This window comes from Cottoperca gobio, chromosome 23, assembly GCF_900634415.1.
Source record: "Cottoperca gobio chromosome 23, fCotGob3.1, whole genome shotgun sequence".
Lineage (NCBI taxonomy): Eukaryota > Metazoa > Chordata > Actinopteri > Perciformes > Bovichtidae > Cottoperca > Cottoperca gobio.
Genome location: NC_041377.1, coordinates 8,147,501 through 8,171,726, shown reverse-complemented (window position 1 = coordinate 8,171,726; position 24,226 = coordinate 8,147,501). Strand labels below are relative to the sequence as shown.

Here is a 24,226-nt window from a genome sequence, read left to right as displayed (position 1 = left end):
GACCCGTGGCTTTGTATAATAGAGAAGTGTGAGTGAAAGTGAAAGTTGTGAGTGGCAGCAGTCGAGTGGAGATGGTCTGCACTCTTCGTGGATTACTCTTGTGTGGACACCACGGAGCCCTCAGATGGACCCGCGTGCATCCTCAGGGTTCTGCTTCATGATGGTCTGTCTGCTCTGGACTGCGCGTGCCTCCAGCCACGGTAACTGCAAAACAACTTTATGTTCTCCTTTAAAACAATCTTACTCTACTTTGCTCCCAACCAGGACTCTGCACTATTAAAGGAACACAAACGTAACCACAGTGTCTGCTTTTATTATTACTACTATTATTATTTTAACTCTTTCAGCCACTACCGTCTGAGAGGATTTGTGTAGTTACTGTCTGCAGCTTTTTATTTTTAATATCTGTACATACAATACAATTCAGCCAAAACAAGCTCTAGAACGTGCAGGTAACACTGTACCGGTAATAACAACTAGAGCTATGTGCAGAATAATCAAGTCAGTTTTAAGATCTTTCTGCAATCAAGAGACGTGTTTTTCTTTCCGAACATGCTCCAGCTTTGGAAACTGGTGGATCCTTTTGAGTTGAAGAGATGTGTACCTGTGTCCGTGTGTTAATTTAGGGATGTATTATGAAATATATGCTTCTGGAGTTACAGTAAAGCAAAAGGTTAATAAAATGAATGTCATATTTAGTTCTTACTAAAACACCTGCACTATTTCAATGGGACTCATTCACAACTGACAAACTATATTCATTTGTGACATTTCTGTAGTTCTGTAAAGGTGTTATTGGTTTTTCCTTTGCTATCTGAAATCTAAAATCTAAATTGAACCACTTTACTTGGTACCACTTTCACTTGTTGCTCTTTCTGTGTGGATCTCTGCATCCATATTGGAAATGTTTCACACAGTGTTTTTTTCTTTCAGAGAAAAGGAGTTGTCCATGTCCAGGAATCCCTCAAATGCCTGAAACTGAACCTCCACCAGAGAACTGCTTCAAAATTAACATGACTTTTCGCTACAAATGCACAGACGGTTATGTGAGGAAGGTGGGAACTTCAAATCTCATCAGATGCAAACCTGATAATGGTTATGCACATTGGGTGCCTAACCCACCCACCCTGAAGTGTATATGTAAGATTCCATTCTTGTCTTTACATGTCAAGAGCTCAATCGCAAAATTCTAAACAAATTTGTCAGAGAACGGAGAAATATCTCCCCACAGTTACCATCTGCTGCCATAAGGCTCAAGACTCTCGTATGCAGTAACACATTCCTATGAGTCCCTCTGAGACACGCTGTAAACTGTCAGCTGTAAACTCACACACAGAAACTTGTGAAACTGGTATGTAAACACAAGTGTGCTTTCCTTTAGGATGCAGCATATGTAATCTGCAGCAAACCATTTAAAATTGTATAATATACAGGACTGTCTCAGAAAATTAGAATATTGTGATAAAGTTCTTTATTTTCTGTAATGCAATTAAAAAAACAAAAATGTCATGCATTCTGGATTCATTACAAATCAACTGAAATATTGCAAGCCTTTTATTATTTTAATATTGCTGATTATGGCTTACAGCTTAAGAAAACTCAAAAATCCTATCTCAAAAAATTAGAATAGTTCCTCAGACCAAGTAAAAAAAAAGATTTATAACAGCAAAACAAAATCAAACATTTGAAAATGTCCATTAATGCACTCAGTACTTGGTTGGGAATCCTTTTGCACGGATTACTGCATCAATGCGGCGTGGCATGGAGGCAATCAGCCTGTGGCATTGCTGAGGTGTTATGGATGCCCAGGATGCTTCAATAGCGGCCTTTAGCTCATTAGCATTGTTGGGTCTGGTGTCTTTCAGCTTCTTCTTCACAATACCCCACATATTCTCTATGGGGTTCAGGTCAGGGGAATTGGCAGGCCAATCGAGGACAGTAATGCCATGGTCAGTACACCAGTTACTGGTGGTTTTGGCACTGTGGGCAGGTGCCAGATCATGCTGGAAAATGAATTCCTCATCTCCATAGAGCTTTTCAGCAGACGGAAGCATGTAGTGCTCTAAAATCTCTTGGTACACAGCTGCATTTACTCTGGGCTTGATGAAACACAGTGGACCAACACCAGCAGCTGACATGGCTCCCCAAACCATCGCTGACTGTGGGAACTTCACACTGGATTTCAAGCAACTTGGATTTTGCTCCTCTCCAGCCTTTCTCCAGACTCTGGCGCCTTGACTTCCAAATGAAATACAAAACTTGCTTTCGTCTGAAAAGAGGACTTTGGACCACTCTGCAACTGTCCAGTGCTTCTTTTCCATAGCCCAAGTCAGACGCTTCTTCCGTTGTCTTGAGTTCAGAAGTGGCTTGACCATGGGAATACGGCTATTGTAGCCCATTTCCCGGACACGTCTGTGAACAGTGGCTTTTGATACCTGGACTCCAGCTTCAGTCCACTGTCTTTGAAGCTCCCCCAAATTCTGGAAGCGACTCTTCTTCACAATGCTGTTAAGGCTGCGGTCATCTCTCTTGGTTGTGCAGCGTTTCCTGCCACATTTCCCCCTTCCAACAGACTTTTTGTGGATGTGCTTTGAAACTGCACTCTGTGCACAGCTTGCTCTTTGAGAAATTTCTTTTTGTGTCTTACCCTCCTGATGGAGGGTGTCAATGATGGTCCTCTGGACAGCAGTCAGATCAGCAGTCTTCCCCATACTTGTGATTTAGTTTACTGAACCAAGCTGAGTGTTTTTCAAGGCTCAGGAAACCCTTGCAGGTGTTTCGAGTTAATTAGACGATTCAAGTGATTCGTTGAACACCCTACTAGTATACTTTTTCATGATATTCTAATATTTAGAGACAGGATTTTTGAGTTTTCTTAAGCTGTAAGCCATAATCAGCAATATTAAAATAATAAAAGGCTTGCAATATTTCAGTTGATTTGTAATGAATCCAGAATGCATGACATTTTTGTTTTTTTAATTGCATTACAGAAAATAAAGAACTTTATCACAATATTCTAATTTTCTGAGACAGTCCTGTATACACAGTCTTAGGCCGCCAAGTCCCGCCACACGCATGTGGCACTACGACCTCACGCCAAGGTCCCAGAGGCTCAAAGGTCTGCTGTGTAACGACTACAGTGTTAACACCTTGCCTCTGATAGGTCCAGGTCAGCTGACTGGAACATGTAACTAGGTTTGGGGTTTGGTATCCCTTTATTGAATCTGAATTCAGAATCCACTCCAAAATGGAAGCAGCAGCAATAAGGTCCGCCAAACTAAAGTAGGAAAAAGAGTGGTGGATGACCCGCACCGGAAGAACCAGCAAAAAGCAGTCATGCCCTCTTCTTTAGTCCAAACACCTTGTAGCAAAGGTTGTGAGTGGGATTCAATGGGGTCCCTGGAAGATAGTGGCATGTTCATGAGTACATTTATTTAGGAGGGAAGAAACGGAGGAACTTTCTAGAGAAAGAGCTGCGTATCATCAGCATACAGCATCAACCTGGAAATCATTAAAAGCCTATTTCAAACCAGGGCTATTTCGTTCAGCAGGCAAAAGATGCTATCAAGTTGCATCATGGGAAGGGTAGAAGGATTCATTCATTTTTTGCATTAAGTTTTTTGTATCTTATTCATGCTGTGAAGTTTCAGATGACGAACAAAGTGCTCACCTTCTTCTCTGTTGTGTTTCAGCGGACCCAAGCAGACCCACAGCAGCACCACCACTGAGCTCAGAGACAAGTACGTGTACGCGCCAACACAAACACTCTGGAGCTAAGTTATAGCGTTCAATACGAGCCGGAGAGAGTTTCACATTGTGATTAATGGTCTGATCTTGCAGAGGGACACACTTATCTTCCCCAGGACTCCACCATCTCCACCACAGACAGTGAGTTCTATGTCTGCATGCATTTAGAAGACAAGAAATACTACAATAATACTAATAACTAATAATGTATAAGTACTAATGAGGAAACTAAAAAAGCACTACATATGTCTAGATAATGTGTGTTATGATGCGTGTGACAGACTAGGACACATGGATTGCCCCCAATCCAGAGAAGGATAACTGTGAGCCTCATTATTATTATTGCATAATGTTGTAATGAACCTGGGCATGTAGATACTTGTCATAATTTTTCTGTGTGGAGTCAGAACCTGAGCTCCGACAGCATACATACATTTTCCCTTGTGAATGTGAATGCCTTGCGCATTCACATTCCCCCCCCCCCCCCCACTAGTTAAGGCATAAATGCAGACTCGTTAACTATTTTTGGTCTATTTTGACCTTACTAGTTATCTACATGTCAGCTAGTAAGTAGTTTTGTCAAACTACTAAGATTTCACTAGTTAACTAGTGACTCTTTTTAACTAGGCCTCATCAGGAAACATCTCTCACTAGGTCGCTTTTAGGCCTAACTAGTTATCTAGTAAGATAAAGCTTGTGTAACTAGTTAACTAGTAAGGAAAGAATTACTGTACTAGTGTAAGTATCCATCTATACTATCTATCTAATATATCTAAAGAGACTTTAAGTAGCTTACTCGTTCAAATTGTTAACTAGTTGCAGTTCGTCAGTTCAACATGTTAACTAGCAACATGCAGCTGAAGCAGGCGGGACGAGGCTTTGGGTGGGTCAGTGTGTGTGTCAATGTGTGTCTGTCAGTGGGTGTGTGTGTCAGTGTGTGTGTCAATGTGTGTGTCTCAGTGTGTGTGTCTCAATGTGTGTGTCTCAGTGTGTCTGTCAGTGTTGTGTGTCAGTAAATGTGTTTGTTGTCAGCAGCTTCCTCCAGCCTCCAGATGACTCGGACCTCGAGCCCGTCAGCATCAGAGACTGCAGAGCCGACCCTGACAGACTACATCCGGGGTACACTGCTGTCCACACATACTGCTGTCCACACACACTGCTGACAACACACACATAATATATTATGTGTTGCTTCATGGGTTCATTGGCAGAATCACTAATGTGTGAATGTTGTGAAGACAGAGGCTTCGTGCACATGCTCAGACTGCAGGTCTCTCTCTCCTGCTGCAGATCTCTCTCTCCTGCTGCAGGTGGTCTCTCCTGCTGCAGGTGGTCTCTCCTGCTGCATGTGGTCTCTCCTGCTGCATGTGGTCTCTCCTGCTGCAGGTGTTCTCTCCTGCTGCAGGTGGTCTCTCCTGCTGCATGTGGTCTCTCCTGCTGCAGGTGGTCTCTCCTGCTGCATGTGGTCTCTCCTGCTGCAGGTCTATCCTGCTCCCTCTTCTCTTTTCAAGCAAACAGCAGTTGTTTTGTAAAAGAATAAAAATCATAAGATTGATCCTGCTTTTTGTTCAGCACTGCCTCACGAATACCTGATCATATTCATTGTTTCTCCCTCAGCAGGAAACGTAGACGCTCTGACGCAGTGGACAACCACAAGCACAACGGAGCCTCCCAACAATGTTCATCCTCTCGTGCTTCAGTCCACCACTTCCAGTAAGTTTAGTCCCACCTGATGCTGCTGCAGCCAGACGAGCAGAGGACGAGGAGCACGGGGCAAACATTCATGTTGTTATCTCGTCTGCAGGACTCGTGATCGGCTGTGCTTCATTAGTGATCGTCTGCGCTCTGATGGGAATCAGCTTCTTTTGTTATAGAAGGTGAGCGTGTACACAGAGGGTCTGTACACGTGTACACTTTCTTTCTCGTGATAAATTACTCCGATTTATCCAGCAGAGCACCTTGCTTAATTTCTACATGCCCATGTCGTTTATTTTGCTGCTCATGATCTCATCACTGTTTCCTTGATAGGAGGTCCAACGAGACCCCACCGCAGGCGGCAGACGAGCAGATACCCATGAATCCTGCAGCATGTGAGGAGCTGTCGTAGAGTTTGTCCCCTGCGACCGACTGGAGAACTGAGATCGCCTCCGTCACACATTTGTTGTTTTAAGTTGAACCAAAGATTTAAACTGCACGAGAAACTTTAATTTCGACCCTGTGACCATTTGGTGCTACAACAGGCGTAATCAGGTGATATTCTGATATTTCTTATTGTCTTCAAATCTCATGAAAAACCAACTTACTCAATCCTTCCAAAAACAACTACAGTCTGTTAAAACAAAGCATCACAGGTCATATTGCTTTGTGCCAGAGAGCTCCATTGCTCTGTAAAACAGAACAAGCAACCACATCCACATCTGAAAATATTCCCCGACTAAAAACAGTTCCCTTAAGAGCACATTCTGCGGAGGAAGTTGTTAAGTGTTGTTTTCTCTGTGCATGGGAAGAGTAGACAATAAGGAACAGATAGACTTGATAATTTAGGTGTGGAGCTTATAAGACGACAGTGTGCGCCGTGTGTTTGGATGAACTGGACTAAAAGAGTAAAAGGATATTTCCATTAGAAAGACAGATCAGCAGGCAACAGATCAAGTACACCGTTTGTCAGAGGCAGAAATACAAATAAATGTAGCAATGCACAAATGTAAATGATGTATAAAAAGACTTTATTCACTCTTCACTCAGGATGTGGGAGGGTCAGCAGGCTAACTGAGCAGCTACCTAAAGAGCAGCTACCTAACGATCAAATATCATCGATGTCTTTAAGATAAATATATATATATATATATAAAACTTATATGATTTGTGTTCCCAGAATCAAGTCAAGATGGTACCGTGGCACTTTGTGATATCGGCACATCGGTTACATAATCCGAAGATTCGATCATTTCATGATAATAATAACAATAAGCACCTTTCATACAAGAATTGCAGCTCAAAGTGTGTCACAGCAAAAATGTAACAATTAGTACAAGGACAGAATAAGAGCATTTACAGTACAATAATCACAGTGTTGATGTAAATGAGTCTGAAGTACCATTATAAAAATAGCAGAATTAAAATAATATGAAATAGCAGATAAAATAGCAGAATTAAAATAGTATAACATAACATTGGCACACCATTCTTGTAAATGTTTGTAAATGAAAGTATGAGATCAACAATGGGCCCCTGTGGCCCTTCAACTGGTTTACTCCCTTTGCTTATTTACTTTACTCATCTGACATGCTGAGCCACAGACCTGTGTGTATATAGATATATCTGTATAGATATACAGAAGGAAACATACAGACTATCATTGTTGATCTTTTCTCCTGAGCCTGCAGCTTTCAGATAGTGGTGAATGTTAATGCAGTTAACCACACTCACACACACACACACACACACACGCACTGAATGTAAGAGTATGCCTCACACTGAAGCTCTTCATTAATCCTTGTGTGTATTCTGGGAGCTATGCTGAAGACAGCAGAAATATTGTTTGATATGAAGAGTTTGCATATTAATCCCTGACGATACTGAAACATGGATCATTTCCCCCGTTTAATAATATAATCTGTTGATTTGCTTATGAACTTTACTTTCCATTCTCACATGTTTTTGCTCCGTGTTAGCTTTATAATCTTCAGCATGAGGCATTACCTCATTTCAGATCCAGCTGGCCTTTGTTTCTCTGACATTTCCTGTTGCTCTCCATTAAAATGATTCTTTAAAACTCACGTCCAGTGTTGTACATAAATTACTTCATAACAGAATGAACTTGTATCAACAGCTTTATTGGTCGGATCCCATAAATCAAGTTCTTTGGCTTGAGAATGAGGAAATAGAGAAACAGCAGCCAGGCAGCAGATTGAGACTCCAGCTGCTCAGCGACAGTGAACCTGACGATGAGACATAATGTGAATCATGTGTTGGGGTCGACCTCTGAACATCAACTGAACTGTTGTTTGACCGTGTTCTGGGAAGCTGCTCAGCCGACAGAACTGGATTCACTAAATACTTTGATTTTGTTAGCTACTTTTAAAAAGTCATAATTCACCTTCGTAAACCATAACGGGACAAAGAAGACTTCCATCAGTAGAGAATTAAGACTCTTTTTAATTAAAAGCAGACAGATCTTCAGCAGGCACACACACAGTCAGAACAGCGCCAGCAGCATCATGTGATGGACCTGCTGGCCCAGTCTCTGTGGTACTTCAGCCATGGAGAGCACGTTGTCTGTCATGAGGAAGGCAGCCGGTCCGATGCGCGTCCACACACACCTCTCACACAGCGGGCCGCCAGCAGACACCCCGTCAGACTGCACAAAGACCAGACAAAACATTTCTGACTCACTAACTCCAGTTTCACACTTTTTTCAACACAACTTTCACAAAATGTTAATAAAGGCTAAGAGTAAAAGCTAGGCTGTAAGCAAGTGTTGTTGTTAACTGAGGAGCAGCTGACATGTTCTTACACATCTCATCTGCCGTTTGACCATGATGAAGGCTGAGCCGGGGGTGGTGCAGTTTGGGCAGTCGGACACGCAGCACGGGAGAGGGTCGCCCTGCTGCGCCAGGATGCTGGGCATCTCCGCCTTCAGGAGGTATTCCTGGGGAGGACAGGGGCTTATTATAATAAAGTGTAAAAACAACAGTGCTTACACATGTCCTCATCTGTGTTCATCTCCAGTATCAATTCATATATCATAGTTGGTGTTCAGGACATCCACACCAGGAGCAGCAGCGACTGAACCTCAGAGTTTATTCATTCAGGCCATTAATCTGTATGTGAAGCTGGTGGTCTTGTTTTGTGAGCGAGGGGCTCATGCATGTGTTTAGGGCTTTATTCTCTGTTCAGGCGCCAACAGAAACTCATTTATACAACTTGTATACAACTTGTATGACAGCAATGAGAAGTGTAAGCAGTGCAGTGAACACAAACTCTCAGCGTGGCTGATCAACATCTTCTGAAGTCTAAAACAACTCTTAGTGACGAAACAGCAAGTTGTGTTTGACTTTCTGCTTCTATAAAGTTATCTTTGATGGACTAATGCAAGCGAAACCACTTCAGTTATATTCCTGCACATATTCTGAATTACCCAAAGAACTAAGCAACCAATGAATCCCATTTCAAGCAGGAACAGCAAACACCTCGCAGCATTTAAAGAGCGCAGGAAGTGAAACTGAGGAAAGATGTTGGTGTAACACAACCACAGCTTCTCTGTAACAACGATGATATCGTGACAGCTTTACTAAACCAGAAGCACAAGAACATGATACCAACATGTGCTGATATAAGTGAACAGATGTGGGTCTCACCCCGGCCACAGTGAGGATGCGGCGGATGTTCTTTGTGATGATCAGTGAGGTCTTGGCTCGAGTCACCGCCACATACAGAAGGTTCCACTCATCGTCAGCAACATCAGCTGAGCAGGGAGCACAAATATGACATTTCATATTTAACACCTTTTACAGCCATTTCAAATGTGCAATAAGTTCATATTAGTCAATATATTGACTTAATGATCAGTCTAGATAAACTAACACACAGGACAAGCTGCAATGGAAACCGTCAAACATACCGAAGGAGAAGTCGGGACTGAAGTGCAGGTTGTGCTTTGACGCAGGAACCTTGGCAAAGTCGTCGGTGACCATCACAGTGTCGAACTCCAGACCTTTAGCCTTGTGCACTGTTCCCACTATGAAGTCTGCAACACACGAAAGAAACATTTTCAACGTGCCAGTGAAGCCACATCATAGCTCGTCTGTAGGTTTCCAACAAAACAGAACTCCATACTGGGATACAGCTACATGAACATGAGCACCAGAGTCTGGAAGCAGCTACTGGTGACCAGTGAAGGGAGGGAGGAGCGGTGCATTGTGGGAGAACTGGGGATGTAGGAATTATTTATCCATCAAGTATTTTGTATTAAACATATAAGATGAAAGTGTGTAAAATTACAAAGTTGAAAGATATTTAATGTATACAGTCTGGTTTATGGAAGTAAACCAATGAATGTTGTGCACGGGGAAGGGAGAGGGAGCAAAGAAGATGGCGGCAAAGAGCAGTGGAAGCTAAATTGTGGAAGAATGCTGAGGAAGAGATTTCGAGACGCCATGCCTGAGTTACGACCCTGTCTGACAGGTAGCGGCATACGATTTATTGATAAATGAAAATGGGCGATGGAGCACTGAGGACCTTATGGCCTCGTCTTTACCACAAAAGATAAGGAAGAAGTAAAAGAAGGGAGGGTAGAACTTTCAGTGTTTTCAGCTGGCTGAAACCTCGGGTGAGTTTTTATTGTCATGTAAAAATAAACTCTGTGACTTGATTCTTCTCCAGTGAACTTTATTGAATATGTTGTAACTTTAAAGACTAAACTAAACCAGAATTTCAATATCTTATTAGATTTTAAAGTGTTAGAGGAAGAAGTCCAAACTTCAAACCAAAGGAAAGACTTTCTCCTCGACACCAGTCTGACTGCTGCATTCTAGGTGAGCTGTAGAGGTCAGAGGGCACATGTAGGCAGTCCAGCAGGAGGACAGTGTGTTGTACAGAGTGTCTGCAGGAGGGGACGTGTCCCCCTGATGTTGTACAGAGTGTCTGCAGGAGGGGACGTGTCCCCCTGATGTTGTACAGAGTGTCTGCAGGAGGGGACGTGTCCTCCTGATGTTGTACAGAGTGTCTACAGGAGGGGACGTGTCCTCCTGATGTTGTACAGAGTGTCTTCAGGAGGGGACGTGTCCTCCTGATGTTGTACAGAGTGTCTACAGGAGGGGACGTGTCCCCCTGATGTTGTACAGAAGTGTCTACAGGAGGGGTCGTGTCCTCCTGATGTTGTACAGAGTGTCTACAGGAGGGGTCGTGTCCTCCTGATGTTGTACAGAGTGTCTACAGGAGGGGACGTGTCCTCCTGATGTTGTACAGAAGTGTCTACAGGAGGGGTCGTGTCCTCCTGATGTTGTACAGAGTGTCTTCAGGAGGGGTCGTGTCCTCCTGATGTTGTACAGAGTGTCTGCAGGAGGGGACGTGTTCTCCTGATGTTGTACAGAGTGTCTTCAGGAGGGGTCGTGTCCTCCTGATGTTGTACAGAGTGTCTGCAGGAGGGGACGTGTCCCCATGATGTTGTACAGAGTGTCTGCAGGAGGGGACGTGTCCCCCTGATGTTGTACAGAGTGTCTGCAGGAGGGGACGTGTCCTCCTGATGTTGTACAGAGTGTCTTCAGGAGGGGACGTGTCCCCCTGATGTTGTACAGAGTGTCTGCAGGAGGGGACGTGTCCCCCTGATGTTGTACAGAGTGTCTTCAGGAGGGGACGTGTCCCCCTGATGTTGTACAGAATGTCTTCAGGAGGGGACATGTCCCCCTGATGTTGTACAGAGTGTCTGCAGGAGGGGACGTGTCCCCCTGATGTTGTACAGAGTGTCTGAAGGAGGGGACGTGTCCTCCTGATGTTGTACAGAATGTCTACAGGAGGGGACGTGTCCCCCTGATGTTGTACAGAAGTGTCTACAGGAGGGGTCGTGTCCTCCTGATGTTGTACAGAGTGTCTTCAGGAGGGGTCGTGTCCTCCTGATGTTGTACAGAGTGTCTGCAGGAGGGGACGTGTTCTCCTGATGTTGTACAGAGTGTCTACAGGAGGGGTCGTGTCCTCCTGATGTTGTACAGAGTGTCTGCAGGAGGGGACGTGTCCTCCTGATGTTGTACAGAGTGTCTGCAGGAGGGGACGTGTCCCCATGATGTTGTACAGAGTGTCTGCAGGAGGGGACGTGTCCCCCTGATGTTGTACAGAGTGTCTGCAGGAGGGGACGTGTCCTCCTGATGTTGTACAGAGTGTCTTCAGGAGGGGACGTGTCCCCCTGATGTTGTACAGAGTGTCTGCAGGAGGGGACGTGTCCCCCTGATGTTGTACAGAGTGTCTTCAGGAGGGGACGTGTCCCCCTGATGTTGTACAGAATGTCTTCAGGAGGGGACATGTCCCCCTGATGTTGTACAGAGTGTCTGCAGGAGGGGACGTGTCCCCCTGATGTTGTACAGAGTGTCTGAAGGAGGGGACGTGTCCTCCTGATGTTGTACAGAATGTCTGCAGGAGGGGACGTGTCCCCCTGATGTTGTACAGAGTGTCTGCAGGAGGGGACGTGTCCCCCTGATGTTGTACAGAGTGTCTGCAGGAGGGGACGTGTCCTCCTGATGTTGTACAGAGTGTCTTCAGGAGGGGACGTGTCCTCCTGATGTTGTACAGAGTGTCTTCAGGAGGGGACGTGTCCTCCTGATGTTGTACAGAGTGTCTACAGGAGGGGACGTGTCCCCCTGATGTTGTACAGAAGTGTCTACAGGAGGGGTCGTGTCCTCCTGATGTTGTACAGAGTGTCTGCAGGAGGGGACGTGTCCTCCTGATGTTGTACAGAATGTCTTCAGGAGGGGACATGTCCCCCTGATGTTGTACAGAGTGTCTGCAGGAGGGGACGTGTCCTCCTGATGTTGTACAGAGTGTCTACAGGAGGGGACGTGTCCCCCTGATGTTGTACAGAGTGTCTGCAGGAGGGGACGTGTCCTCCTGATGTTGTACAGAGTGTCTTCAGGAGGGGACATGTCCCCCTGATGTTGTACAGAGTGTCTACAGGAGGGGACGTGTCCTCCTGATGTTGTACAGAGTGTCTTCAGGAGGGGACGTGTCCTCCTGATGTTGTACAGAGTGTCTTCAGGAGGGGACGTGTCCTCCTGATGTTGTACAGAGTGTCTACAGGAGGGGACGTGTCCCCCTGATGTTGTACAGAAGTGTCTACAGGAGGGGTCGTGTCCTCCTGATGTTGTACAGAGTGTCTGCAGGAGGGGACGTGTCCTCCTGATGTTGTACAGAATGTCTTCAGGAGGGGACATGTCCCCCTGATGTTGTACAGAGTGTCTGCAGGAGGGGACGTGTCCTCCTGATGTTGTACAGAGTGTCTACAGGAGGGGACGTGTCCCCCTGATGTTGTACAGAGTGTCTGCAGGAGGGGACGTGTCCTCCTGATGTTGTACAGAGTGTCTTCAGGAGGGGACATGTCCCCCTGATGTTGTACAGAGTGTCTGCAGGAGGGGACGTGTCCCCCTGATGTTGTACAGAGTGTCTTCAGGAGGGGACATGTCCCCCTGATGTTGTACAGAGTGTCTGCAGGAGGGGACGTGTCCCCCTGATGTTGTACAGAGTGTCTGAAGGAGGGGACGTGTCCCCCTGATGTTGTACAGAGTGTCTGAAGGAGGGGATTAGACGAGCTGTGTGCACGTTGCTTTCTAATTTCATTATATGCTGCACATTGCATGTTTGAGGTTTGTGTGCCGTTATATTTTAGTCTGTAAATGGTGAGGCCTTCATGCAAGTCAGCAATTTCAAAATTGTTTGCATACCTGCTTTATGGAAGTTTCCTTCAAAGCAACTTTCCAGGCGCTTCACTAGTTCAGGGATGCGCTTCCCATACTTTTCAACGATGTTGAGTTTTCCTTCCAGCTCCATGTCCTCGGTCTGCGTCACGTACGACTTCAGGGCCCAGAAGCCATTCAGATTCTTCTTGGCAAATGACCGAATCAAGGGATCACTGATGACTGAAGGAAGTTCAACATTAATGTCAAAGAGTCAGTTTGTTTTACCTCAGACAGTACATGTGTGCATCTCACATGTGGAGCCTTGGCTCTCTCCTGCTCCGCCCATTAGCTGCCAGATGTCTAGGATCCGCTTCAGGCCGATACCATTGACCCCCTGAAGGAGAAAAATGGGTTGTTGTGTCTTTGTGATAGAAAATAAGCTTCTTCTTGTGTGTGTCTGTGAGACTCACTCCTATGAAGTGGATGCGGCACTGCGGGTTGGAATCCGTGAGTCGGACGGCTTCATTGAACACGCTGAGATTGCATCTCGACAAGATGGCCGTCTTGCCACGGGAAAGACTGACACCCGAACTCATAGCTGCTCCAACCTCGTCTGCAGTCTCGTCACACACACCGCCTGTACAGTGGACATGTAGCACACACACGCGCTAACAGTGACAGTCTAATATTTTTATATTACATCAAGGTTTTATACACACACACTTCTAATGTGCATGTTTGTGCTCGTCACAAAGTAAGTAAGTACCGCGTCCTCTCGCCCTGAGGTTTCAGGGTTTGTGATTTTTGATATTGGGCTATATAAATAAAGTGTGATTCAAGCAGACAGCACAACACAAATGAAACAGTATTCCAGTGTTTACCTTTCTGCTTTCCTCCCACTAGAATCTTCTCCACTCTCTTGCACACTTTGAGGATTGTGGCGCCCACGTAGGCGATCTCAGCACCAAAGCGGAAGCTCTGAACAAAGACATCAGTGGCATGGAGGTGAACACTGAACTGCTGATGGTTCAACACAAGGTCTGACTGGGATACGGGATCACTGCACGCTACAGTTCCCATCATTAATCATGTTTTTCAGTTCCTGTTTAAACTCAACTGAGTGACTTTTCAAAGTGAAGAAAGAAATCTAAATCAAGTTGATCACTTTAAAATAAGTTTTTAATTGACTTAATGGACATTGGAGATATCGCTACTGAGCCGCCCCTGAAATTCAATTTTATTTAGATTTTTTAATAGACACAACTCAGTCTTCACATTGAACAGGTCTTTCTTATTAAATAACCTAAACGCTTATGTTATTCATCTCATTTATGTGCACGTTTAAGTGTCTACTGCGTTGCTTTGCACATTCACATTCTCTCCTCCGCTCTGTTGTGCGAAGGGCGGAGCTCCGCTCCCGACACACACACACACACACACCTACAGTCAGAGACAGAGTGGAGAGGAGGGAACTAAAAGAAAATCCGCACCACGCAAACACAGATTTCTTAGAGAGCAATATGACAAAGAGTGGGGCATGCACACAGTCCTCTGGATAAGAAAGTGCATGCCTGTGTCAGATAGAAGATGTGTGTGTGGTCAACAATGTGCAGGGCGTTGACCGCTCCTTTGAAGGTGTAGATCTGCTGATGAGGATCTCCGACCAGGATTTTCCCACAGCACTGAGACAGAAGCACGTCCATGATGGCTGAGAGAGGGAAAAGAAGACACCATCACAAAGTTCAGAGGACAACAGTCCTGCAGGGCCGTAATCATACCTGGAGTGCAGTCCTGGGCCTCGTCGATGAAAAGGACATCGTATTGGTCAGACAAGCAGGGCTTCGGGATCTGGAGCTGCCATAACTTCAGGTAACCTGGGAATCAGAAGTTGTGTTTACCAGCTGTGCTGCATCCGCTCGAATGTTACAAACACTGACTTGTATTCGTGTCACTGCATACCATCGTGGGTCATGTGGTAGGCGTCTGATTGGGTCTCATTGAGATCCTTCATTTTGTTCCAGATCTTCTTTGCGTCATGCACAAACAACTAGGATTGCACAACAACAGACACGCTTTAGATGCGTTATGAACGTATTATTTATTCACTTATGCAGCGGGTCACTCGTATACGTTCATACCGCTTTTTCATCCTCGTCTATAATCTCCCTGCGGCCGCTCTTGGCCATGCGGCTGCTGGGGACATGTCTGAGAGTGATGGTCTCATCTGCTGAAGCCATGAAGGCGTTGAGAGTTGTGGTCACCACTTTGGCCTTGGCAAAGCCACCGCGGCCTTTAGGGAGAACGGAGTTGATGGCGAATGGCTTTAGGTTAAAGATCAGCTTCTGACGAAAATGGTATCTGCAGCAGGGAAGATCGCAGAAGCACAAGTGATGGAAAACACCGGAAACAGAGAAGGAGAGAACTATTAAAGTCAAGGTTGTTCTTCTGCAGTAGGTCACCATGTCGTCATCATATATACAATATATATATATATCCTCCCGTGTTCAGCAGAGGCGTAGCTTCCTGTGTGCCGTTTATAAACAGCCCCGTTATCTTGGTGCTAAATACTGAACAGCATGTGGAGTATATTTGTAATTCATGATGTTACAGATTATATCTGTCTGTATTCACAGAACTTCTCACCTCCTCCCAACGTCTGAAAAGGCCAATGAGTGGACCGTTTTGCAGGCCACGTTGCTGGGGAAACGGCGCTGAGCCTCGCTGGCCACTGACTTGTTGAAGGCGACGTACAGGAAGCGAAGGTGTGGCCGCAGCGCAGCGTACTTCACCAACGTGGTCGTCTTCCCCGTACCTGCAGACAGCATGGAGCGGTGAGCTCTGTGACCTCTGACCTGCACTGTGGGTCCACAGCACGCTGTCATTGAGCTCCAACGTTCACACGCCAGCTGTTGCTCTCAAACTTCAGATACGAGCAAAGCAAACAAAACATGCTTCACATTGTTTTACTGAACCTTTTAAAAGAGAAGATTTATAAATTCATTTCCAGCCATCTATTTTACACACATGCACTGCAGGTGGTGTTCAGAAGCTCTGAGCCAGGGTGAATAATAATTAGAATAAAGCTAATTCTCTGTCTGTGTAAACTTGGCAACACACGGTCATTGTATTGTTTATAAAGTGAATTAGTGAATAAAAGGACGTTTAGAACCTGCAAAAGCCACAATCTTGACCACATGATGCTTCTGGACGTCGTGGCTGAGAATCTGCTGCTGTTGACCTGTGAGCTGAGGCCTGCAACACACACACAGAATGTAACACACACACACAGAATGTACACACACACACACACACACACACACACACACACTACACACACACACACACACACACACACACTGTTGTTACTAAGCTGAACTGAATATGATTGTGAAATGTAGCTCTCTGTTGCTGTCTCTCTCGTCAGTGAAACAATGTTCTCAGCTCACCCGGAGCCCACAGAGAAGAGGTCGTTCTCCATCAGGTGAAGCACATGGTAGATGTTGTAATGCAACCTGAGCGCAGGAAGAGAAGAACTGTAGAGCGGCTGACAAGAACCACGTGATCATTTAAAGGTGCTTACAGCTCTTACCTGTTACTAATCTTGATGTTGCTCCTCTTTATGGCGAGCAACATCATGGCCATGTGGCTGAGGTACTCTGTGACGGCGCTGTGCGACATGCAGCCGCTGAGCAGAGACACCAAGGCCTGCACGTCAACAACGCTCTCACTGAGGATCAATATCACAGCCATGGCTGCATACGGGTTTGGACCCTGCGGATCAGAACGAAGGATGTGAGAAACAAACACAGAGGACCTTTGTGTGTTTGTACGTGCGAGTCATACCTCAAGGCCCAGATTAAAGAACCTGTGAACATCAGGAATACGTAATGTGATGGAGGCGTTGGCCTGAGGGAACAAGCGATGCTTCTTAACGCACTCCAGAACCTCCTCCGGCCTCACCCGCTCCCCCACCTTATGCTGGGCCATCAAACTGACACACACACATTATTTATTACACACAGTAGATGTTATTATATTGTTATATTTATTATAGTGAAGGCTCTCTAAACATTAACAACAACGTTAATCTAAAAGTTATTCATAGTCCTCTTCACATCATTTGTAAAATAAATGCTTTCACATCCATATTGAACACAACGAACAGATCGTTCTGGTGCTCTGCCTTGAGTTTGGGTTCATTTCCAACACAAACCTTGCAGAGACTCTTCCTACACGTCCCGCCCCCGCAGACTTACACAACAAGGCGTCGGATGCTGTGCTGCGATGATGCTGGATCTGTGACTCCGCTGTTCTTCAGGATGGAGCAGATCTGCAGCACCGTGTCCTTCTCTCTCATCGTGTAGCGGTAGTATTGCTTCTTGTAGGGGACAAACTGCACAGTGGAGCACAAACACCTGTATTCATTAGGTGAGCATTAATTAACCTCAAAGTTTGAAACCACAAGAGACGGATAAATGAAAACATCTTCTTTTATATTTAGAAACCTGCTGGAAGTAATTTCTGCAGCAACTACACACGTGCCCCCCCTCACCCTGCCGCTCATACACAACTTAATGTAATTTTGTGCTTTGTTGACCTTGGTGTCCTGGACGATGTTCCTCCAGTGATGGCAGACAAGGCTGACACTGCGGTAGAGGTCCTGGGCAGGCACCAGGCTCATCACCTGCCTCAGCACCTCCTCTGGGAGACTCTCCATGCAGCCCTGGGGCTGGAGCAGGACCTTGCTGCAGCCCAGGAGACCATAATGGGCGTCAGGGAGGGCCTCCACCTCCTCTTCCTCGTTGAGAATTTCACGTTGACTAAATTCATCATCTTCCCCAAACATCTCTGCTGTCATTCCCTCCAGATAATCCACCGCCGGCCCCATCTCTGCAGCCAACAGGCTGACATCGTCCACCTCCTCTTCTGCTTCAGGCTCTGCCACCAATGCCGCAGCTAACAGGCTGACATCCTCATCATCATCATCGTCCTCCTCCTCCCCCTTCACGGAGTTTAGCTCTTCTTCAGTGAAAAGCTCCCCATTTAGTCCAGTAGTGCGTGTAGATGAACAGGGCTGGGAGACTTTGTGCGGACTGGAACTGAGGACTCGTGTCACAGGGAAGTAGCTGCCGATGCCTTTCTGTTTCCCGGCAGGACTTCCTGAGGCGGACGCTGGCGGGAGGACGAGACAACATAAGAGATGTATTTCTTCATGTCAGTTTAAAGATATTTTGAGAACACTTTTTGAGAAAACGTTTACAACACATTACCACACTTCTGTCGCTTGGTGGGCGTCCTGGGGTAAAGCCCCCGGTGGGGGTCGCGACTGCCCTGCCTGGGGGTGAAGGTGTGGGGATGGGCGAGGGCATCAGTGCCCTCTGCACCCAGTTCATCACATTCCTCTGCATTCAGGTGCCTCCTTTTGGCCTTACCTGGAAAAAGACAACAACAAACAGCATCCAGTCAGCACAACTCAGACCCTCTTCATCATCACCCTCTCTTCATCCTCAGCCCCTCTTCATCCTCAGCCGTTCTTCAGTTTAGTAATTAGCAGTCGGTCCTTTCCAACATGTTTTTTCCTTTTCTTTGCTCACTACATCTTTTATATGAGACATTATATATATATATATATTATATGATGGTTTATAATGGACGACGTTAAGAGAATATTAGAGAAGTTCTGTTTTAGTCTAAACGCTTTCGCACCCTGAGAAGATTTCTGAACTCGTGTGGAGATCAACAGTCACATGATCAAGTCCAATGTTACTTTCCTTTCCTCTTCAGATAAAGTGCAAACACTACTTCTAAGATGTACAGTGAGAGTGCAGGTGGCTGTTCTCCTGCTACTGACAGCTAAAGGTACCTGTACCTTACCTTTAACAGCAGTCTCCATCTTTGTGTTCAGCTCCTCCGTCTGTTCAGTTTCACTTTGGTTTAGACGCAGAAACGGCTCGCGCTCCTGACGTTACCTTAAAGGTGAGAAAAACCTGCTGCTAGCTGCTAGCTTCTTGCACTCATGCTAACATGACGCGTCACTAAAGTGTAAACGCTGCTCAGAAACTACCGTGAATCTGACGACAGTGACGTAACGTCCTCACAAGGACTCGTGTTTGCGTCAGTTTGTCGCTAGAAGATAGAAGTTAGCGAACTTCGTAATAATTTAAGTAACCGTTGTTGTTGTTCACGGAGACACCTGATTGGCTGCATCTTCTTCTTCGGTTGATCTTATTAAAGTTGTCAAAGCATCGCCGGGCGCATCAGCGTCACCTCCTGGACTCCAGTGTTCAACGTTACACTGAGACGCTGATTGTGTTTAACTAGGTCAGTAAGTATTACATGTTAATTATCCGTTTACTATAAAGACATGTGGATGCCTATTTAAATACTGTGTTCATTATTTCAAATATAATATCAAACTGAAAGGACATCTTCAGGACATCAAACACTACTAACATAGGACGTGTACAAAGAGCTCGTTCACTTTGAGACAGAAACACAGATTGAGGAAGGAGCAAAAATAGAAGCACATTTATTCATTGGTGAGTAATTTGTAGTACAGCATCAATGTTCAGTGCAACAGAACAAGGTTGGTTTATTTCTTATTAATCAGTTAATGCTTGTAGAGATACACAAGAGAAATCACATTGTTAACACTGATGTTAATGTATCCACTATATACTCATAACTATTATTACAATGCATGAGTTATTGTCACTAAAGGCTTGTTTACTTCTTCTAAAGCTCCGGATGCCTTCAGACAAAATGCTTGCTTGAAGTAATCCGAGAGAATAAAAACACACCGTACTTCAGCAACAGCCGGTTTTTAAGAGGAAAAATCAGACGAGGTTCATTTCATTTCTCCCATCAAGTTGTCAAAACAGCATGTTAGGAATGTTAGGAATGTTAGGAATGTTTCAGGATCACTAAATAAAAATTACAACAAACTGCATCTCATCAAAACTACATATAATCTCATAAAAACCTGGAAATGACTATTCATCAAGTAAGGCATTCGAGACTAAAGGCAGAAATCTTCTGTGTGGAGTAAGTTTCAGGCTTTAAGGTGTACGTAGGGACCTCCATACTGAGAACTAACAGAGGTGCAGAACATGCTGCGTCCTCAGGCTCCTTTCTCAAACACTTCCATAATGTTCAGAATGATTAACACACAAAGTGGTTCTGTGTCTTCTAACTTTCATATTGCTCAATGGATGACCCATATACTCCATAGAAATAACTACTAAAATATGAGATGGTGTCTAAAACTTTTCATACGATTTCTTATTACAATTTGGAAGTTTGCTTTTCAATACCAAGTCCCCGTCCTGTGCAGGAGCCCGAAGTTCTTCCTCCCTCACTGCTTCAGCACAGGGAGCTCCCTCGGCTTAAAGAAGGCCTGGACCATCCCCATGGCAAAGATGTACACTTTAGCGTCCACCACGGTGTCTTCTTTCTTCAGCAGATCTGCCAGATAAAACAAGCACGAGTTAGTTAGTGTGTCCAAATGATGCGTCGCTCACTCAAAAAGTCCGAGCCTCACCGTCGATCTTCCTCTGGAATTCATCGAGAGGTAAAAGAATGACTTCAACAAATTCTGCGAAGAGAAGATTACAGCACGTGTGAGGATTCGCTTCATGAGAGAAAAGCATTATTTCTGATAAGATAGGGAACAGAACTCACCTCCGTCACCTGTAGAAGAACACAAGAGAACAAGATTATTCATGTTTCTATATTATAGACACTTTTAATGGGAGTTTTGGGGCTCTACTTTTGTTCCCTTAAATCCCTCCTACATGTCGACTGAGGAGGAATCTGTTGTCTGTGCATACGGCCCGATGTGTGGAAGTGACGGAGCAAAGGACGCCCCGAGAGAATAAGGTCGGGAACCTATGGCTCTTTCGATGACGCCATATGGCTCGCAGACAATTTTGAGCTCTGTTACGCGAATGGCGGGGCTTTGCTCCCGACACAAACACACGTGCGCACACACCAACAGTCCGAGACAGAGCGGAGGAAAGGAGAGGAGTGAACAAAAAAAATATAAACCCACCCACACACCAAGGAAATACATTTACAAATATTTGGCTTTTATGGCTCTCCCAGCCAAAAAGGAGGAGGAGGTCAAAGAGTTAGACAGGTGAGCAGGGCTCAAATAATGAATCCCGTGTCCTCACCGAGCTGCTGTGTAGGGCTGATATTCTCTCCTTCATCTCCGTTGATGTTCACCATGACCATCTGGGTGGTGCAGTTAGACAGGCCGGGGTCCAGACAGGTCACTGCCAACACAAGAACATACGTTCTTAAAAACTAGAACTTTACAGCACGGAGCCCTGGTCACATGTGCAGTGTGAGGATACCTGGAGTGACTCCCACCACTTCTCCTTTGTAGCCGGTTTCTTCTTTCAGCTCCCTCAGTGCAGCAGCCTCGGCACTTTCCCCCTCGTCAATCAACCCTGAGCACAGCAGAGACACAGATTAAAAAGTCCCAAAGTGTGGGGAACAAATCAAAGACATAAAGCGTTTTGGAGACGAAGGCCTCACACGGGGCTTCAATCAGATTGAAGGACTTTTTAATAATGGAAAACCTTCTCACCTGCAGGAAACTCCAGAGTGTAGCATCCCATCGGAGGACGAAACTGCTTCACCATCACGACGCAGTCTTTATGGAGCGTGCGCTTCAGCAGGGCGATAATCCCAACACCTGCAGGAAACATGTGTTACAGCTGCACAACTCCAGCTCAACTCAGCGAGAGGACAGAGACGCTCACCGTCTGCTTCTGCGCTGGTTTGCCTCGTTGTCCTTTTCACCGACTCCCAGGTCCTGGTGGACGAAAACAGGCTGAACTATGAGCAGGAAACGTGTTGGATGGTGGAGTGATGTCAGACAGAGACAGAACAGTACCTGGTGCTCCCAGCGTGGTCCACGTAGGTCGTCTGCTCCAACTTCACCCATTTTCCTGCTACCATGAGCTGCAACAGGACAGTAAAGCTGATATGATGTGCACAGCTCAGTAAAGACGACTAATAATCTCATCCAACAGAGAATGACTGAAAGGGTGTTCTCTGCCTAAAGGACTCAGACATGATTGTACAGGATCATCCTAAAAGGATCAACCAGAAGGCCAATTTGGTGTAAATTGTGTAATTGTGTGTACCTGCAGTTTGAGCCTAATACTCAAATCTCCATGAAGAGCTATATACATGCTTTATACTCAATGAGGAGTTAAGACATGGTTTATATTTATTAAAGAATCTGAGAAATAATAAGATGTACAACTGAATAAAACCGTGAAAGCAGTGTTACCTCCTCTTTCACTATGTGTGGAGCACACGTCTCTTTGGGGGCCTCGCAGCTGCTCATCGTCACTTCTGGATACCTGCAGATGGAGGAAAGTCGAGTCAGAGAGATTGAGAGTGTGATGCTGTTCACTAAACAAAATCAAAACGAAACAAATCAGAATCCAAACACCAGCACGAGAGCAGAGATCAGGGCGCGCAGTTCTTCTCTTCCGGGCTCTGTTTGCCTGCTGCCGGACCTCCTTATTTTAAACTTTAATCAACATTTCAACATGAACAAAATAAAGTGAACTCACGTGAAATAACGACCGAACTGTAGAGACAGAGAGTGGATCAGCAGAGAGGAGCCACTCCGCCGCCACTTCCGGAATCTGGTTTTATCCTCAGGGAGCACGTGGGTCTCTGCTGGACAGCTGAGGCAGCACTCTTCATGGTAATGCTGTGTTAACATTCATATTAATATTCATATTCATATTCATATTATTATTATTATTATTATTATTATTGTGTACTTTCTATTTTGATGCTTTGGCACACTGTTTCCTGAAAATGTCATGTCAATAAAGGCTCTTTGAATTGAATTGGAAAGAAAGAAAGATTATAGTTTATAATTAATGTCAACTACTTCCATTGTGTCATGTCTACATGTTTAAATTAGACCTTCAATAACATACGAGGCAACATGTGGGGATAACACAAGAGTTTGCAATCATTTACAATAAATAATATACGAGTTGACCAGTATACAAAGATATATTATGTTAGCTACATTAATTATGTCACACAGCTGTGTGGACTGTGACCATGAATCTGTTTCACAGGAGAAGACGTGTACAAACTGACAGCTTGGATTTCAGGATCCTGGTATTGTGAGTGGGCTCACTGTACCGGGACCTTGAATAGAAGAGCCATCGTTAGTGTTTTTAGTTCAAAACAAGACGGAAGCATGATACTGAGAAGAATATAATTCAATCAACAGCTGGACATGATGCTACAACAACGATAAACACTAGACGATCCAGTGTCCTGACAATCAAGAGAGACTCACACAAACACAGCAAGATATAGATGGGGACGATTGTTTAGCCTTTCCGTTTATTTTGACCATTTATTAACGTAGTTGGTAAAATTATAAATGAACACAGTAAAATAAGTATGAAGATGATATTTACCCAAAATAATGTATATGTATATGTATATGTAAATGTAATGTATAAAATAAGATTAATTATATGTGTTATCGGTAACTCCTGTACTTTTCCTACTACAGTATCACAAGTCATAAAGTGTGCTGTGAAGTTTTGAAGCTGCTGAGTGAGTCCTCACGGCACTAAACGATCTCTGTAAATCACTCACCCCGGCCACGCCCACATGTGCGCCGCGGAAAAGCTTCCCCTCCTGTAACACGATGTGTCACATCCTTCCGGCAGTAAAGCTTTGCTTGTTTACCAATGTGATTTAAATCCATCCACCTGAAGCCACAACAGTGCGAACAGAGAGCAGAACTGCCTGAACATATCTATAAATATCAATTAATATATTACATACATTACATTATATATACATATATAAATATAATACCAGGGGAAGACATTGAATGATACACTCTTGTCCATTACAGGATATTGCAGCATGAAGAAGGAGCAAGTTGTCCACTGTCAGTTTTCGGTTTGGTATCCGATATTCAAGAAACATACGATTAAAAGGTAAACAGACACAAACTAACAGAAACTAACAGGTGCGCATGCGCTGTGAGAGCTTAGTCAGTCCAGCTAGACGAGAGCTAACGTTAGCATCCA

The 24,226-nt window shown here is 44.9% G+C and overlaps 4 protein-coding genes across 10 annotated transcripts in view; 2 read left to right on the top strand and 2 right to left on the bottom strand.

Moving 5' to 3' along the window:
* Nucleotides 1-44: 44 nt before the first annotated feature.
* On the top strand, nucleotides 45-6,817 carry il15ra (interleukin 15 receptor subunit alpha). 4 transcript variants are annotated; one of them, XM_029462144.1, is made up of 8 exons: nucleotides 45-200; nucleotides 934-1,140; nucleotides 3,693-3,740; nucleotides 3,841-3,888; nucleotides 4,783-4,866; nucleotides 5,368-5,460; nucleotides 5,552-5,624; nucleotides 5,776-6,817. In XM_029462144.1, exons 1-8 carry the CDS (start codon nucleotides 125-127, stop codon nucleotides 5,852-5,854), a joined length of 708 nt encoding a protein of 235 aa, XP_029318004.1. In that variant the 5' UTR covers nucleotides 45-124; the 3' UTR covers nucleotides 5,855-6,817. The 4 variants fall into 4 exon arrangements, with proteins under 4 accessions (XP_029318004.1, XP_029318003.1, XP_029318006.1 ...); XM_029462143.1 differs by having other exon boundaries at nucleotides 5,365-5,460; XM_029462146.1 differs by having other exon boundaries at nucleotides 63-200; nucleotides 934-1,055; nucleotides 5,365-5,460.
* A 1,067-nt stretch (nucleotides 6,818-7,884) lies between these two features.
* fbxo18 (F-box DNA helicase 1) lies at nucleotides 7,885-19,358 on the bottom strand. 2 transcript variants are annotated; one of them, XM_029461612.1, is made up of 21 exons: nucleotides 19,005-19,358; nucleotides 18,401-18,562; nucleotides 17,728-18,302; nucleotides 17,387-17,523; nucleotides 16,974-17,121; nucleotides 16,720-16,901; nucleotides 16,577-16,642; nucleotides 16,300-16,382; nucleotides 15,774-15,942; nucleotides 15,269-15,488; nucleotides 15,090-15,177; nucleotides 14,909-15,004; nucleotides 14,702-14,838; nucleotides 14,012-14,108; nucleotides 13,601-13,767; nucleotides 13,443-13,524; nucleotides 13,176-13,370; nucleotides 9,371-9,496; nucleotides 9,108-9,214; nucleotides 8,264-8,398; nucleotides 7,885-8,107 (listed from the first exon to the last, which is right to left on the bottom strand). In XM_029461612.1, exons 1-21 carry the CDS (start codon nucleotides 19,021-19,023, stop codon nucleotides 7,946-7,948), a joined length of 3,153 nt encoding a protein of 1,050 aa, XP_029317472.1. In that variant the 5' UTR covers nucleotides 19,024-19,358; the 3' UTR covers nucleotides 7,885-7,945. The 2 variants fall into 2 exon arrangements, with proteins under 2 accessions (XP_029317472.1, XP_029317473.1); XM_029461613.1 differs by having other exon boundaries at nucleotides 18,406-18,562.
* Nucleotides 19,359-19,630: 272 nt separating this feature from the next.
* Nucleotides 19,631-23,550, bottom strand: nudt5 (nudix (nucleoside diphosphate linked moiety X)-type motif 5). Of its 2 annotated transcripts, none has more exons than XM_029461617.1 (11): nucleotides 23,476-23,550; nucleotides 22,724-22,866; nucleotides 22,435-22,507; nucleotides 22,033-22,100; nucleotides 21,899-21,951; nucleotides 21,724-21,831; nucleotides 21,488-21,583; nucleotides 21,305-21,406; nucleotides 20,811-20,819; nucleotides 20,671-20,724; nucleotides 19,631-20,594 (listed from the first exon to the last, which is right to left on the bottom strand). In XM_029461617.1, the coding sequence occupies exons 1-11, from the start codon at nucleotides 23,533-23,535 to the stop codon at nucleotides 20,485-20,487; spliced, it is 876 nt and encodes a 291-aa protein (XP_029317477.1). In that variant the 5' UTR covers nucleotides 23,536-23,550; the 3' UTR covers nucleotides 19,631-20,484. The 2 variants fall into 2 exon arrangements, with proteins under 2 accessions (XP_029317477.1, XP_029317478.1); XM_029461618.1 differs by lacking the exon at nucleotides 23,476-23,550 and adding an exon at nucleotides 23,271-23,297 and having other exon boundaries at nucleotides 20,485-20,594.
* cdc123 (cell division cycle 123 homolog (S. cerevisiae)) overlaps nucleotides 22,736-24,226 on the top strand; it is a 7,708-nt gene continuing 6,217 nt past the window's right edge. The window contains exons 1-2 of one of the 2 annotated variants that reach the window (XM_029461616.1): nucleotides 22,736-22,860; nucleotides 24,049-24,133. In XM_029461616.1, the coding sequence (XP_029317476.1) occupies nucleotides 24,060-24,133 (74 nt within the window). In that variant the 5' untranslated portion in view covers nucleotides 22,736-22,860; nucleotides 24,049-24,059. Of the gene's footprint in view, nucleotides 22,861-23,854; nucleotides 24,134-24,226 lie in introns of those variants that run through there. The other variant, XM_029461614.1, reaches the window with a different exon arrangement.

What these genes read in the sequence shown, in the direction of transcription:
- il15ra (XM_029462143.1), top strand. Translation starts at nt 125, where the DNA reads ATGGACCCGCGTGCATCCTCAGGGTTCTGCTTCATGATGGTCTGTCTG. An exon ending in GCTTCAGTCCACCACTTCCA is followed by an intron (nt 5,461 to 5,551) that starts GTAAGTTTAGTC and finishes TCTCGTCTGCAG; the next exon opens with GACTCGTGATCGGCTGTGCT. An exon ending in AGCTTCTTTTGTTATAGAAG is followed by an intron (nt 5,625 to 5,775) that starts GTGAGCGTGTAC and finishes TTTCCTTGATAG; the next exon opens with GAGGTCCAACGAGACCCCAC.
- fbxo18 (XM_029461612.1), bottom strand. An exon ending in AGTGGGAGGAAAGCAGAAAG is followed by an intron (nt 13,768 to 14,011) that starts GTAAACACTGGA and finishes TCCACTGTACAG; the next exon opens with GCGGTGTGTGTGACGAGACT. An exon ending in GCATCCTCACTGTGGCCGGG is followed by an intron (nt 8,399 to 9,107) that starts GTGAGACCCACA and finishes TGTCCTCCCCAG; the next exon opens with GAATACCTCCTGAAGGCGGA.
- nudt5 (XM_029461617.1), bottom strand. Translation starts at nt 23,535, where the DNA reads ATGGTCAAAATAAACGGAAAGGCTAAACAATCGTCCCCATCTATATCT. An exon ending in CAGTTCGGTCGTTATTTCAC is followed by an intron (nt 22,508 to 22,723) that starts GTGAGTTCACTT and finishes CTCCATCTGCAG; the next exon opens with GTATCCAGAAGTGACGATGA. An exon ending in CACACATAGTGAAAGAGGAG is followed by an intron (nt 22,101 to 22,434) that starts GTAACACTGCTT and finishes GTCCTGTTGCAG; the next exon opens with CTCATGGTAGCAGGAAAATG.